Below are 16970 nucleotides of genomic sequence, written 5' to 3'. Positions count from 1 at the left end.
GGGATCGTACGCGGCGGCGGTGGCCCAGCATCGACGGCGGCACCGAACAAACCGACAGTAACGATGAGTTTGCCCAGTGGTGTGGATATGACCGCTGCGCTCATGTCCCAGCATCCCGCCGTACTCGGAGGCCTTTCGCCCGCGTTCTTCTTGCAACGAGCGTCCGAACGGTACCAGCGAACGCCCAAATGCGCCAGATGCCGCAACCACGGAGTGGTGTCTGCTCTAAAGGTGAGTCTCGTCACTTTGCTTTTGGCCGTACTAAATTGGCCATTGCCGTAGATCAGGAAAGGGGGAGGGGTGCGATTCTAAAAACCTTAAAACTCAAAATTAGTGCTACGTTTATTTGTATTTCGATAAATCTGTCTCTGAAAAATAAATGTAGGTATTTTGAAAAGCGCTAATTTTAAGTCTTAAGGTTTTCAGTATCTCGAACCTCCCCCCCCCCTGATCACGGTCAATAAACGGCGGGTCACGGGTTTTTGGAAAAAATTGTTATAACCGAGACTGCAGTGTTGAGAACATTTTCAAAACGACTTATAATGCAATAATCTGACAAACTAAAATATGTAGATATTTCTAACGACTAACATCGACCGTGAGCGATGGATGCAAGTATCGGGAATTAACTGGCGGGTTAAAGCAGCAAAACTATGTAAATATGTGCTTCCGTGTACGATTTAAACATTCGTTATAAACATCAAAAGATATATAAAACCAAGGTACTCTCACAAAATGTTCAAAATGTCTTCTTTATGTAATACAATTTACTACATATTTGTGCCTAAGATGATTGTGAGTATATTTTTAAATATTACTATAATCAGTTTACGTTTTTTTATACCGTTGTAACACTTTTGAAAACAAAACAAAATTTCTTAGTTAAATAAAATTGATTGTGTTTTGTCCGTTACTGGGAATTAATATTTTAGTTTCTTTTTAATATAAATGTAGTGTTGCACCTTTGCGGCAAGTAAATGATAAAAACAAACAAATCTCCGGTCTCATGCTTTATGTTACTATGTGTTAAAAATGACCAAGTGCAAAAACATATTTAAATCATTTATTTCATAAAAATAAGTAATTTATATACGTTATTGCGCATGGTCAATATTTTAGTATATTTATTACTAGTTTGAAACTCTAATAGTTAAAGTTTAGTAGATATAGATACTGGTATATTATATATATATATATTTTTTTTTTGTAACACTTTTTATCTTTAAGTCAGCATTAAAATAACCCAGATATGTATAGTTTGACAAAATTGCTACTTAGGTTAGATTAAACTCGGCCACGCTATCAATTAAACAGTTGTGTTCTGTTATAAGTTTCTTTTGTAAACATTTTAAGGATTCTAGGAGTTATTGAATCATCATTTAAAATATACTAATAATTCGTTTTAAATTACATATTTTTATTTATTTTTAAAAAAAATCAATAATAATCGTGGAAATGTAAATATTGTTACATGTTTTTTAAGTGGATCTGTGCATTTTAATAAAGTTACTTAAACATTAATCTAGCTTGATGTAAAGTATTAAACATATTTCATTAGTCATTCACTGCACTCGGTTTTTCAATTTTTCTTAGCTCTTTTTTCATTTTACCTGTATGCCTAAAAAACAAATTAATTTTACAATTGCACTAATATAATATGATTTAGTGTTCAACCTGAATAATATTGTTTTGGGAATAAAATTGCCAAATACACTTTTGATCCATACGACAGTATTGTTGTCTGTGACAAAATGGCATGTAAATAGCTAAAACTGTTTTTGTAAACGATGACACATTTATTTTTTTATACGTATACACTAAGTCATAAAATATTATGATACCTTGAGCTTTAAAGACGCCCAGGAAAAACTGTTATAATTGCAATAATACAACAATATAGTACACATACGGTCGAGTTGAATTTGTTTAGACATTACACAGTTCACAGCCCAAACATTGTTATATTGTGTTCATGTCATATGAAAAATGTTCTAGGGACACAAACGGTACTGTCGATGGAGAGACTGTGCGTGCGCTAAATGTACGTTGATTGCGGAGAGGCAAAGGGTGATGGCGGCACAAGTGGCTTTACGGCGACAACAGGCACAAGAAGAAAACGAAGCCAGAGAACTGGGTCTTATTTACCCTCCGCCATCGTCTTCTTCGACCACTGCCGGCAGATCGAGTCCAGGTATAAAAAACGATTGAAATTATTATTTGTCCGGTTTTTTTTTTTTGGTTTCAAAAAAATGTTCAATCAGACGCGCGTCACGTAGGCGTTTTTGGACTTTACCGCCTTGGCCGAGGCAAACTCTACAATGCCGGTTCTTGTAAAGGGTCTTAAAATTAAATAAAACCGACGATAGGGTGTGTATCGTGTATGTGTAATACTGCAACAGCGACGGTGCGGTAACCGTAAGTCACGCTTTATCGAAGTGCCATGATATATTATTATATTATTACCAAAAGAGTATATATAAACGGAGGGTGGTGCGCAGGAACAATCAACCCCTGTTTATTACGGACGGATATATATATGGATATATTAAGGACATAAGCACACATAATAATATAACCACACACTAGTAACATTATACGAATTCCTCTTTTATTGCCGCCGCCAAATTCTTCGTCGCCTGACCTCAATTGCCGCTCGCTTTAAGTACATATAAAATACAATTTCGAACTTCTCCCTCGACGTACACAGCCTGGCATAATATATATATATATATAATAATAATAATACAATAAGTGTACTCGCACTTATAATAATAATCATAATAGCAGTAAGTACAAAATGTAAGCTGTACGTACACAGGTACCTCTGCTGTACAAGAATCGTACGCGCGTGGCTGTGTATTAACTATTTATAATGATAATATAATTGTACGTGGGGTTGTGTTTCTTATTTGCTAAGTGCCGCCGGTATACTCGACGACAATAAGTTCCCGGCTAAGAGGTTATTATAATATACGACATGTATAAAACAACACGGGCGCGCAACTTAAACTCTCGACAATCAATTAACATCTATTTGCGGTTTATGTGCCCTCTTTCCGGTCGGTTCACTCGTTTAAAACTTTTTGTTTAACAGATAACATTGTCGTGAGACGCGCGTTTCAAGTGATTTTCCGCAAAAGACGCCGTTTTGTGTACACACAATGTTATCTTGTGTTCACAAGCTCTTTGCGCAAAACTCGACAGAGGCCGATTGTGGAAAAGGATAGATTTTTTTTTATATTATACAAAAAAATAACATTTACGCGGGTCTTCCTTTGTTATTATTTTTTTTTCTACAGTCTCCTTTTACGTTTGTCAAAACATTGATGATATCGCATACATCATCTAAATATAACATTATCGTTCAAGATTTTAAGACTTTAAAAGATTATGTTTCAATACGCCATTGTCCCCAACCCAAAAGTCATGACTCATGAGATACTATCCTACAAATTTAACGGAAATAATTAAGTATGACGATAATAATCGCACTTCGATTATTATACCTGTTGTCGCAGTGTTTGGAAATTTAATTTTTAAATTACTCGGACGGTCTTCTTCTAAACTCATCACGCCAAAAGCTTGCTAGCATATAAGGTGTAGGTCTATTTTGGCCAAATAGGGTTCTGCCAATGTGTCTTACAGGCGCAATACATTGAAAAAGTTTCTCCCTCGGACTTGAATGCAATTGCAACGAACTCCCTCTTAACAGTGTTTTTTTTATCCATACTCAAGTTTTCGCCACCCCACAAATTCCCCTATACAAGCGCTCGTTTCACCTCTTGTTGTCAATATATTATTTTTTCAGCCGTAAAAATAATTGCCGCATTTTTTAACCGACTCGATTTCATACTTCAATAACGTATCTCGTTTTTATGGATTAAAATTGTTTGCACTTGTACAACGATAACCGACATTCATTTCATCGAATCGTTATAATATTTTAACGTTAACCATTCGATTTATGAATAAATGTTATATACCCACAAGGTACTCGTTTCCCCTATTTAAAACAGTAATCTACCGCAATCAATTGGTCTATACAACACATTACACGGAAAACTCTCACGCGATATTGTTTGAAATGTTTTATGAAAACTTTAATGTATATATACACAAAATATTCTACTACGGGTTGTACAATTTAAGTTCGAAAAAAAAGTTATCGAAAACTCATAAAAAAAAATACAACTCTTTTACATAATTTTTTGCAATGAAATGGTGGCGGATTAAAATGCAAGATTGACATTGTGTCGGTTAAACAAAGCTCATTTAGGAAGCCAGGACCATTTGTATTGTTTTTTCTTAACCTTTTTATTTTGTGTTTGTAAACACGATAGCTTTTTTCCTCAGGATCGATTTACTCTAATAGCACCTTTGTATACCCGAAATCGTATGCGATTGGTTCTTTAGTGGGTCAAAAGTAGAAAAAGTCAACTTCTTCCGAACCCCCGAAACCGGGAAACCCCAAAAAAAGTTGACCGGTTTTTTCAACATTTTTTTATACAATTTTAACGAATGGTTCTGTTTTATGTTTCAGACGAGAAAAGAGCCCGACTGAACTTGGACGACTCTGTTACGGTTAAACACGAGCAGAACTCCGGTGTTGGCCAACAGGACGTGCAAAACGCCAGAAGCCGTTCGTCGAGCGTGTCTCCTAATGCTCCCATACAAGTCACTTCTACACAATTCGCGGCCAAGTACAACAGTCCGTCCAGATCAGAGGTAAGTCGCTGATAATATTATACTTAACACGCGTACAATCGTCATTACGGACATATTTTAAGGACATAAACTGTGCTCGCAAGAAATAAATTGTTAACATTTTGCGGTTAGGCGGAAAGCAACGACAGCAGTAACGAAGCGACACCGGAAAACTTGTCGTTACCCAAACGAAGGGATTCAGCCTCGCCCACAGAGCCCCAGAAGTCCCGGTTGGCCACCAACTTTGCCGGTTTTTCCAGTTTTCTGGATAACGGTTCTTCCCTTAATTCGGCAAACACTTCAGCTGCGGCGGCGGCGGCGGCGGCTGCAGGACGATCGGCTGTCGACGTACTTAGGCGGGTGTTCCCGTACAAAAGACGGGCGGATATAGAGACCGTGTTGCAACGATGCAACGGGGACGTCCTGCACGCTATCGAACTCATGGTGAGCAAACGAATTTTACAATAATATTAATTCTAGTTAGTGTGATAGTAGTGGAAGTAAAAAGAAAACTGTCGAAAATTCAAGTAGGATAAATTTTGCGTTCTCAATAAATGAAGAGATATTTTACACGGGTTATTAGCTACGGTTAATGCACTTCAGAGTTACACGGCACAACGATAAAGGCAGTGCTCGTTCCACAGAAAATTATACAAGAGGGGGGAAAGGGTAGAGTGGGATAAGGCGGAGCTGTGTCTGCAACACTTGGTCGTTGGTTCCACCTTTATCGCTGGCAGTTTCTTTTTTGTGGACAGGCGACTGTCTAAAAAAAAAAAAGAAATAGCCACCACTCCTTTTTGTGTTCCAAACTCGTTTGGCTTGGCATAAGGTTCGCAGCCAGCTGTAATTCATTCAAAACCGCCAAATCTCATAACACCGTTTGATAGAAATATTTTGAAAAAAAAAAACGTTAGACAACAAATAAATACTATTATTGTTGTAAAAAAAAACCGTTGTATAAAATAAAATAGTATTTTAAGCACGTTAAAATGCTTTATGCTATTTTGTAAAATATAATTAAAAGTATTTACTACTTTTAGCATTTTCAGAAAATTGTAAGGTGTATTTCTCTACAGTATGATGTAGGATATAGGTTTAAAATTTAAATGCAGTTAAAAAAAAATGTTGTAATACTTAAAATAATTTAATTTAAAATTGGTAAATTATACTTGTCGTTGAATAATGCAATTTTAAAAAGTGCCGTATTTTCATAAATCCTAATTTCATTAAGCTTTAACCTATACATTTTTTTTAAATACTATTTTAACTAAAGGAATTATAAATCACTCACTGTACCTACAGTAAGTGTTTCAATATTAATCGTCTTGTTAAAACTTTGCCTTTTCCTGCCTCTTGGGATCTCGACCCCAAGGTTTTGTTCTACCATTGTACTTAGTAATTGTTGTAGTACATAGATCTTACGTTATAAACTTGTAAGTGTATAACATAATGTAATAGCAACGACAACGGTGTTGGTGTGTTTTCAGATGTGCGCCACCGACCAGCTGTCCATGCCACACCCGTCGCTCATGGACTCGCACTCGGCTTTCTCGCCCATGTCAGCGGCCGCGGCCACCGTTTGCACGGCCGCCGCCGCCATGACGTCATTCCACCATCAACAGGCCCCGCGGTTCTTGACTGCTCCTATTCACCATTACCTGCAACCCCAACTACACCATCTGAGTACGGTTCATCCGCACGCCATGGCCTACCACCAATCGCACCACATGAACACCGCGGGTGCGACCTCGCCGCGGTCGCAATCTCCAGGTTCTGACAAGGCTTCGTACTCTGACTGAAGTACAGTAACAGAGGACACCAATATCAAACAAGTTCAGTTGTAAAAATAATAATATGTAAATACTTCTTATAATTCAACCGCATTTATTTTACATAATATATTATGTAAAAATTTAGTGTAACTCACAGAACAATATAATACAACCCATCAAGTTCATATTTTGGCCCAGAGCTGACATAGCGGATAAAGCTAACGGTAAACAGTATGCTAACGGTGTAATACCTTCTGAAACGAACTAACGTTTTGCCATAACCTTCAACTTTCTAGTCCAGCATGTACTTATTGAGCAAATAGTAATCTGATATTAATGATTCATTTTTTGTGATCGATTTTTTAATTGAATCATAAAACAATCGATTACGCCCAACATTGTTTTTTTACTAATAAGTTTTCAATTTAATGTTAAATGTCAGATTTGAAGGGTTTTTAAAATATTCTAACTGTATCTCCAATAGGACGGGTTCGCGATAAAACGCAATTAGCATAACTCCAAACGCGTAGTTTGTAATTATAGAATAATAATATTACGTTTTATTTCACTTCCATTTTGCTATCTAATTTAATTATTTTTAAAAACCAATATTATAAAATATTATATTACTATTATTAGGTACATAAGGTAAAGCTAACTTTTTATATTTATTATAAGTTATTGTGTTTATTACTATGAATTGTATAAATCGTAACCTTAAAAGTAAAATATAATAGGTATAGTAAGTATAGGTAGAGTATGAATATTATATTATATTAAATTAAGGAACATCTAAAATGTAATCTACATTGCTTATAACTTCATTTGTCCACGAAGAATATATATTTTTATCGTGATTAAAAACGTCATGTAATTTAATATTATAATCATAGGACAAAATTGTTTTTAGCACAATTTTTTATGTTCTAACGTTATTTGAATTGTCAATATAATTTTATAATACTTTGAATGTACACTTATATGTTATACAATATGCTTATTAATTGAATAAATCCAAATTTAAATAAAACTAAATATAATGCAGTATTTTTTTTAAGAGTGATGCTTATTGGTTATGACTAATGACTTACAATTATTACTAGTGAATCTTTAGGTAATATTTTTGAATACACACATTAAACATGACGATTGATGTCATGAATTGAGAAAAACACAGAGTATATTCCATTAAAAGAAAATTGAAGTCTGAGTTTTATTGCTTCGCGCAATGTATTTGAAATCCGATCCCTTGAAGTGTACCTACATTGAACCAATATGTATACTTCAGACTCGCTTTGTACTTGTATAATGTATACATAATATAATATGTTCAACTGTCACGACAAAATTGTAATAATGTGTAATATTTTCAAGGATCTAGTAAGTATAGTAACGGAACACCAGCACAGCTACTCTAGAGAAATAATAAAAAACTGAACGTTCCAATGTCTTATATGAAACTGACTGAAACAAAATACGTTATAATATGTTAGTTTTTTTCATAAAGTTTGGAAAATCTATTTAAAACGCGACTTTTACACTACATTTTCGCACTATATAAAAAAACCAACAACAAAGGTTAACGTTTATATGCGATTTCACAAAATTTTGGATGTCGTTGATCGTTATTGTTAAACCTATACACAATGATGTGCTTTTCTTGAGTTAACTTTGTATATTTCATTGCTTTATGTTAAACTTTTTTTTTTTACTCTGACCTAACCTCCACTTTGGATGTTGGATCGAACCTAAAATTAATTTTGCATTTATTTTAAATAGATACAAACACGTCATCGTGTATTAACATTTAACCGTTTAAGTAATACTAAGAAAACGGTAAACATTAAATTAAAATGTTTACATAAACCCAATATCTGAGCATTACTTATTAATCTCATGGATATAATTTAATATATAAGTATCTGGATCAACACGAAATCCATTTCATTGACAGCAAATATGAGATGAAAAATACAACTTTTTGCATTTGCTAAACGGTTTTGTTCGATTGATTTATGACTAATTTTATTTTGCAAAGAATTTTCAACACTATACTTCACATTACTTTTATACTGCCACGATATCCGATATTTTTAAGTCGTCTTGTAAGTCGCATCATCGTTTCGCGTAAGTCACTCGACGGGAACCGTTACCTATGGTCTTTCATGTACCTACAACGAAACAATATATTTCCACATCAACCGAAACACGAAAACACTTGATTTCATTAATATGTATGTTTTTTGGTAGTTTTGTAATGATAATATTGCGTTTGCTGTCAAACCAAACAACGACAACACAATGTTGTTCATGTGTGCAGACATACTTATGCAGAGTACATCAAGAAATAATAAAATAATACAGAAAAACGAATAATATGAAAAATGAATAAAAAGAAGTATTAAATAAAAAATAAATTAATGTTAATCAATCCCCAAAAACCGACGTGTGCTTTTAAACATAACGAAGGGAGACGTTTAAACTAATATACTGGATAAAATATGTACATAACATTTAGTAAGGGCGCTTAACTGTGTCCATGCAGGTGAATAATGTTTTTAAATCTTCTTTTTTTATTTTATAAAAAACAAAATCAATTTTGAATTTGTGAAATGTATACAATTTGTAGATCCTACGTGTTTCAAATTTACACAAAGATTAATTTCCAAAAAAATATGTATATATTATTATTTGCTTGAGAAATCTATTCGAAACCTTATCATGCGTAAATTTGGTAGGCCCTAATAAGAAGCAACGCTGTTTACTTTAAATTCTCTCATTTTATGTCATTATGATATTTTTTTTAATTTTATCTTAACAATTTTTTTTTTGTTGGCTATTAGAAAACATAAAACCTACTAGATATTCAAAGAATTTCTATTACGTTGTTTAATGAAATATTTCCTACGTCTACATTGTACATGTTATACTGGCGACAAAATCTTCAACTATAAACATTCCTAACAGGAGGCAAATCCTTCTTCACCTACCTTTACCAAAGGTTTTGCCAGAGTTAATTTAGCCCGTGCTTGTATTCGAGTATTTTACTATTATTAAAATAATACATCTATTCGTTGGACAACAACATACATTTGTTACATCTAAATAGTAATTACTTATTAGAGGTTTTAACGGTTAATAAATGTTTTGCACGCTGCATCATAATGACGAAAATTATTTCACCGTTCAGTTGGGAAACGTGTGATTTCGGAAATACGTGAGAGACACGCCAAAAGGGGGGAAATCTTTGAGGTGTTATCGCGTCAAATTAATAAGGTTTCTACCTTAAGGCGCGGCGTCGTGCAGGTCTGATATAAAACCGGATGTTCCAATTACAGTACAGCAGACTTGTCAAAGAGTATCTACCAGCCCCTCGTGGCCTGCGGCGGTGTAAATAGACGTGTCAACCGCAGAGCGGTGGAATATCAATTTTCTGGGTACATGCGATTCAATTTAAATCTGATTATTCCTCTCTCACCATCACCACCACCACCACCACCAGCCCTGCCGTCATCTGTAAAATACATTTTGATAATACACTTCCCAATTGGTACGCTATAATATCGGCGGCAACTCGTTTCTGCCGGCTTTTTTATTGTTCGCAGGCGTTTTCCAATTTCCCATCGACACCTTATCTTATAATAATATATGTATTATATTATATACGTGTTTGTAAACATTTGATTTTTACATTCACTGGATCCGACGTACAAATTACCCGCGAGATTGTCGTTCAACCGCGTTAAGTAGAAGAATCGAAATCATTTTTATGTTGGTTATCCGACTCCGCGTAAATTAATATACGATAAACAAACGGGCGTCAAAAAGCCAACAAGACGGTTCAGTCGACAAACGGGTGGGATTATTTTGACTTGTATAAAATTCAAAATGTGCGATACCAAATTAATTCCGAAACTTAAACCGGAGATTAGAGAAACGTGTCCAAACCGAAATTTATATTATTCAATATTGTTATATTGAATAATGTAAATTACAAGTACAACGCATTTTGATTTAACTGATTAGTTGGGTACTGGAAAGCAAAATAATATCAATATGTTCTAATTGTGGTCGAAACACTTGTTGATATTTTAAAATTATTATAAAACCATGTTTTGGCAGGCGATTGAATTTTTCAAAAATATTATTTACATAATGTTAAATATTATGAAAATATTTCCAATGTTATAAAATTACGTAATATGATAATATTTTCATCGTGAAATATCTTTTTTATACATTTGATCTTTGCCAAAACAAGATTTTAGACATTCTTATGTCAAAAACACTTTTTGATAAAATTTCCAACATATTTGTTTATTGTCTGGGTAGTATAATATTCTAATAAAGTAAATGGATAATAAAATGTTGATTAAAATTATTAAAGACGTAATAGCTTAACCGATTTTAAACTTAAAAAAGTGAATTTAAAATATTTGAAAGTTAAATTATGCTGTTTGGAACTATCTAAAATATTGTTGTTCGTGGAACCGGTAACGAAACCTTTATAACGGTCAAAAGGCATAACCTAACTTTAATGTAGTATGCTTTATTTACTTGCTTTTAAAAAATCAGTTATAATAATATGATACTTTTAATAGTTTTAATCAACATTTAATGTAGTTGTAATAAATTAATTTGAGTTTGACTTGAAAACATGTTCAATCTATTCATTTATGGCTTGTTGAAGTTGTCATTTTTCATACGTATATGCCAACTAATTTATGTTAAATGTGGTTTATTAAAAAATTTTAATCTACGGTTTTCAACATATTATGTGGGTCAAATAAAAACTAGTTGAAAAAATGATAAACAGTATTTATCATTAAACACTTATTGGTACTTTTTAATTTTAAAACAACAACTTTAGAGTATGATTCACATTAATGGGAAAATGACGACCTTATATTATTTTAACGCTATTAATTCTACAAAATTTACTTTTGTAATATATAAGCAATTATATAACATTATTAAATTTAATAATGAAATTAAAAACCATCGTTGACTTTTATGTATGTTTATGTATATTATTGTTATAAATTATAATAAAAGTCGAAAACAAATTTATCCTAAAAAATAGATGGTTTCTTTTTTAAACCAACTTAATTAAAAAACAATTACCTGGATAGGGACTACAGCTGAACTGCAGACTACCAACAATTGAAGTAGGTATAATTAAATAAAAACTTTCAAACTTAATCGTTATACGCCTTACTATGACAAAAAAACATGCAAATGAGTTGTGAAACGCAAACAGTATAGTCAATTATAAACCGCCGTCGCGTCGGTCCCTTTATAATATAATAATTAATAATATACAATATTTCTGCAACAGATTTTTTTGAGGGGACATATAAAAAGACATATCAAAAAACCCAACGAGGCTTTGACAAGCGAACCCGGTCGGTGTACTTAAGTTCTTTGTACTGCACTACAACATTATGTAAGTGCGCATTAAATGTATTAACAAATTATTGTTCTGTGTGCCTTTTACCACAACGATATTATATGTTGACGGAAAACAAGATAATAATAATTCGACATTCAATTAATCTTAGATTAGTTTTTATGTCCGGCAATATCATTGTGTCGTGCAACTGCAATATTGTGTGGGTCGTGCACGTGGCCACAGTGTAAACGGGTTGCAAGCAACACTACTGCGGCCGACGTTAAGTCTCGTGTATTCAAAATTTGTCATCCCGCTTTGGTGTACATACACAAACACACACACACACACACAAATTACATACACACATAACACTGTATTATATTATGTATACGTGCGAGATATGGTATACTTGAAAAATTCCTATTCAAAATCGAATCACGCGCCGCGCGTGTACCGTGTCACGGACATTCGCCAACCCTTTTTGGGGGGAGGGTGCGCGCCGCCTCTAATTAAAACTAATTTAAACCCGTCGCCGTATTCTACCGCCGTTCGACTCCGACCTCAAGGGTACAATCGAAACCGGACAACATATTATACATATTATAGTTGTGCGAACTGATATGGAAATTACAAAAGTTGTTGCCAGCTACGACGTTTGACCAGACACGGCCAAACCTGTATCATTCTACGCCGATCAAACTACGCAGATTCTTTTTAACTATACAGGTATCCGGATGCGATTACCGGTAAAAATATGAATTAAAGAACTAGCATGAACTCATGTGTTCAGGAATTACTAGAAATGAAAGTGATAAAATTATTACTTTCAAATAACCGCTTCAATTCGAAACTGTTAAATACAAATATAAATAATTTCATAGACAACAAAATATGTTTTTATAATAGTGTTTTTTGGCTATATTCCTCATCAAAAAATAATCAAATTTGCTACACGAAGAAATCGGTAGCTTAAAAGATATCGATGAGAACCAAAATAAATAAAAATTCATCATTCTTAAAACAAATTGTCAGCTTTGCATCGAAGCTAAAATGTTATCTTTTTTTTTTTTTTTAATACGGTGGACCACAGCTGGAAAATTTATGAACACACCCAAATTCTATAACGGCGAATAAGACATAAGTTAAGTTTTTAATATCACATTTTAAATATTTTAGACTGGGGTTATTAAAATTCTAAATTTCGTATTTTCCCCAACTTACTTAAAATACACCATATGTAGCAATCTGTCCTAGAACAGTAAGCTGGAACCAACCCTGTCCGATTATGATCATTTATATCCATTAAAACTATATAAATTAACTATTTTTTAAATATTATCTAGATATGAATATATGTAGGTATTTAATTTAACAAATACTTACCAAAAAATATTAAACTACAAGTAACTAAATACAAATTCGTACATTTGTGGATGTCAGTGAGAGTGTAGAAAAATGAAAAATAACTACTTCTTCCTTAAAATAGTGAAATTCCTTAAGAAATTAGTCAACTTCACGGAAGTTGGTCGAAAATATATAAGAAAAAAATGTAACCCTTCCTAACTTACAACTAGTTGAAGTAAGAAAATATGTATAAACAATACAAATCAATTGTAAGTTTATAACAGCTGTACATGGTATTTAATCGTTGTGACTAATTAATATAGCTGTCCTTACCGAGTCTAAATAAATTAAAATAATTATATCTATTCATTAACGTTCGGTACTGGTAGAAGGATTTTTTGTTTGGGGGAAAAATGTACATATTTTATAGTCCAACTATTCAAATTCAAAATGGGTATTTAATTTAAGTTGAGACCAATTCCAATCTGATTCAAAGCCATTTGTTGACAAAATGTTATCTCGATTGTCAGCGATTAAAAAAAATGTTTTATTATACTGCAATAGGTAATGTTTAACCATTTTTTTGTAATGTCTTACCATTATATTATTATTTTCTCACCGGATGAATTAGCGCGTAACACAATTAATATGACATACTAGATTAGTTGGCTGGTTTTTAAAGACCTTACAATAGGCATAATATAACCATATATATACTTTTTTTTTTTAATATTTATCCATATAACGTTCAAATACGAACACTGGTGGCGGTAGTATACAAAGCAGATGAATATCTGACCACCATTAGAAACCAAGTACACAATAATAATTCGATAGGCGTACAATATGTATATTTACCGTGCACCCTCTTTATGATACACCGAGCATTTTTTTCTCGGCTCTATAAATAAAGGGTTGAACTTTTTTCTGTATCCCGTTGGCCTTTATTGTCCATCTGTCACTTTTTTTTATTCGTTAATGGCAGGTACATATTGTATGTATTAAACTGTATTAAACATGAAATACTACTGCGGGCGTCTTATGTAAAAATGATTTACAGATAAATAGTGTTTTATTTTTTCTAGGAAAAGTGTTTACTAGGAGACTTCCGTAACGACGAAAACAGCACTTGACAGACAGGGCCCAAAGGACAGTACTTGACATTTTTAATAATAAGGTTATACGTAGGAAAATTTTAATTTTGCGCTTTGCCGTTTTTAAGTTGCCAAAATCGCTTTATAGTATTTAACTGTAGACGTTTGTTGTACACGTTTAGAGTAAATGCTACACAGTGCGTTCTCCAATTACATTTTGGACGCCGGCAAAAGAGGAGGAATTGATCTAAAAAAGATCATCTTTGTGGGTTCGGTGGGTTGTTAGCGATGACACATAATATATACAAGCGATCCATAACGTTTCGAGTGTGTTCTTGTTATTGTGCTCGAGACTTCTTCTTTTTTACCCTCTTTGGGCAAATTCTTTATAATATACACTATTTATAATACGGTATGATATAGTATATGTACATGGTCGTGTTTGAGACGTTTAACCAGAGAGAGGTGTACTCGTAAACAGCACACAGAGAAAATCCTTTTGTCCCCTTTTTTTAGATATAAGATATATAAGTATATTATATATATATACATAAAATAAGAATACCTAATAACACACAATAAAAACCGTACGATTGTATGCGTTACTTGTAAAAATGTCAGTGATACAGACAAATAAATGCATCGGTATATGTATTGTAAGATACAAAATAAAATTTTTATTATCATTCCTATCATTTAGGAAATGAAATATAACTATAAACAGTATTTATCAAATATTAGCTAATGTATTATAAATAGAGAGAAGTACAACATATTTTATTAAAACGAACTGGTCGGTTTCCACGGTTTGTTTAATCATAAATAATATGTTACGTTATTTTTAATTTATTTATGCATTAATTCGATTTTAAAAATATTAACCCTTAAGGTCAATTATAATTATTTAAAACATTATTTCTTAAGTACCTAAACAGTAAATAAATAAATAATCGTATTCGTACTCTTATTAGATGTAAGCTAATAAACAATGTCAAACCAACTCAAATTTCAAAAATAGCACTTAGCAGTACTGCTTGAGGTTATTTAGCTGGTAGTCGGTGCTGGCGTGAACTCTATAAAAACCGTTCATGCTAAACTAAAGTATACGCTGACTTAACTACAGATAAATTAAATTTAGCGTGATACTGTAATAACAGTCCTTAATGTATTACAAATATTGTTTACAGCATTTCGTTTTAAAAGAACATAGCAAAATTACATGTGCTCTGTGATTAGTTTTCATTTAAACTAAAGCATTGGACTTAGGCCGTCTAACATTTTGAAGCTAAATGCGCCACTGCACAGCGGTTACAATATTAATAAATCATAGAACATATAACGTGAATACCCACTATCCCTGAGGGTGGCAACTGTTTTCTCTTGTAGTGCAAGAGTTTTTTAAACCTATCTATAGATACATGTTGTAGACCAAAAAAAAAAAAAAAAAATATGAAATACATACTGTAAAGTTTAACCTAGCAAGTAGTAAAAATTCCATTTGTATACTGCCGAGTATTAATCAGCTGTACAGTATACATGCATAGGAGTATAATAATTGTTTACACTTGTTTTACTTCGCAGCAAAAAACGCTCGCTACCGCTCTGAGCTTCATCTTCCATACGGTACTCGTTTAGGCAGTAAACAAAAAAAAAATATAAAAACCACTGCATTAGTTTCAAAAACGAACACAATATTTTCTCTTTGTGCAAACAACGGACAGGGCAGCGGCGGCGTCGGTGACGAACGTGTGTTTGTACAGCCATTAACGCGGCAGAGTAACCAAGTGTAACCAAGTGGCGAGCAAACAGTGTATTTTAAAACACAAAACACGGTTATGTATAGTTAATAATTTTTGTTTTTTTAATTTATTCCCGTGGTCTTTTTAAGGAAAGTTAGATTTTAAAGGCGTGCCACTCCCCCCCCCCTCTTTGGGCAGCCCGTTTCCAGCCGTTCACAACCATCTAAAGCAAACATCTACATTATGTTCTCGAGAGTGTATTCTAAGTAGCCCGCTGCCGTGTTGGGTTTACGCCTGCACGGTAATATTATAATAATTACTGTTTGCTTACGCATAATCACACGTTCTTGTGTGTCTTCTATCTATAATGTATACCTATTATTATTCTCGGTTGGATCTTGACATCCATAAGTCATAACAGCTATGACGACACTGTGTATCGGCCAAGCCACGTTTGCGTAGTGCGCAAAATCTACAATCAATTGTTATATACAAATACATATGTACAGTATACGTGATATATATATATTATATAAATATTTTTTAAAACACTCCGATATTGTTCGTTGCATGCTATTTGTATGTTTTCGATCGCACGCTTATAAAAACAAAACTGTACAGTGACGGTTTAGTTAAAAATATGTTGTAAAATATACATTTTTTGCCAAAATGAGTGTACTGTTTTTTTGTTGTTGACAAAATTGTAGTAGTTAGAGTAGTCTATATTGCAACTGCTAGAATGTATAACAAAATATGTTAAGTAAAGTAAACACATGTAAAGGAAAACATAAGGAACCATGTTTATAACAGAACAGTTGTTATATAATTTTAATTAAGAAACCTCTTTTAATCATATAATGAAGTTTGTTTCAAGTACGTTTTCTTATTTACTATATGAAACCCCAAGTAGGAAAGAAACATTTAA

The 16970-nt window shown here is 33.0% G+C and overlaps 1 protein-coding gene across 1 annotated transcript; it reads left to right on the top strand.

Moving 5' to 3' along the window:
* The first annotated feature begins 63 nt into the window (after positions 1-63).
* Positions 64-7198, top strand: LOC126835638 (doublesex- and mab-3-related transcription factor A2-like). The gene is made up of 5 exons (XM_050568346.1): positions 64-231; positions 1996-2191; positions 4541-4725; positions 4837-5148; positions 6192-7198. Exons 1-5 carry the CDS (start codon positions 64-66, stop codon positions 6501-6503), a joined length of 1173 nt encoding a protein of 390 aa, XP_050424303.1. The 3' UTR covers positions 6504-7198.
* Positions 7199-16970: the final 9772 nt, after the last annotated feature.

Source organism: Adelges cooleyi, unplaced genomic scaffold (assembly GCF_023614345.1).
Source record: "Adelges cooleyi isolate 19-005CV unplaced genomic scaffold, UGA_ACOO_1.1 ACOO_flye_CR_arks_rails_tigmint_CR_PRNA_23, whole genome shotgun sequence".
Classification (NCBI taxonomy): Eukaryota; Metazoa; Arthropoda; class Insecta; order Hemiptera; family Adelgidae; genus Adelges; species Adelges cooleyi.
This window is presented reverse-complemented; position numbering and strand designations above follow the sequence as displayed.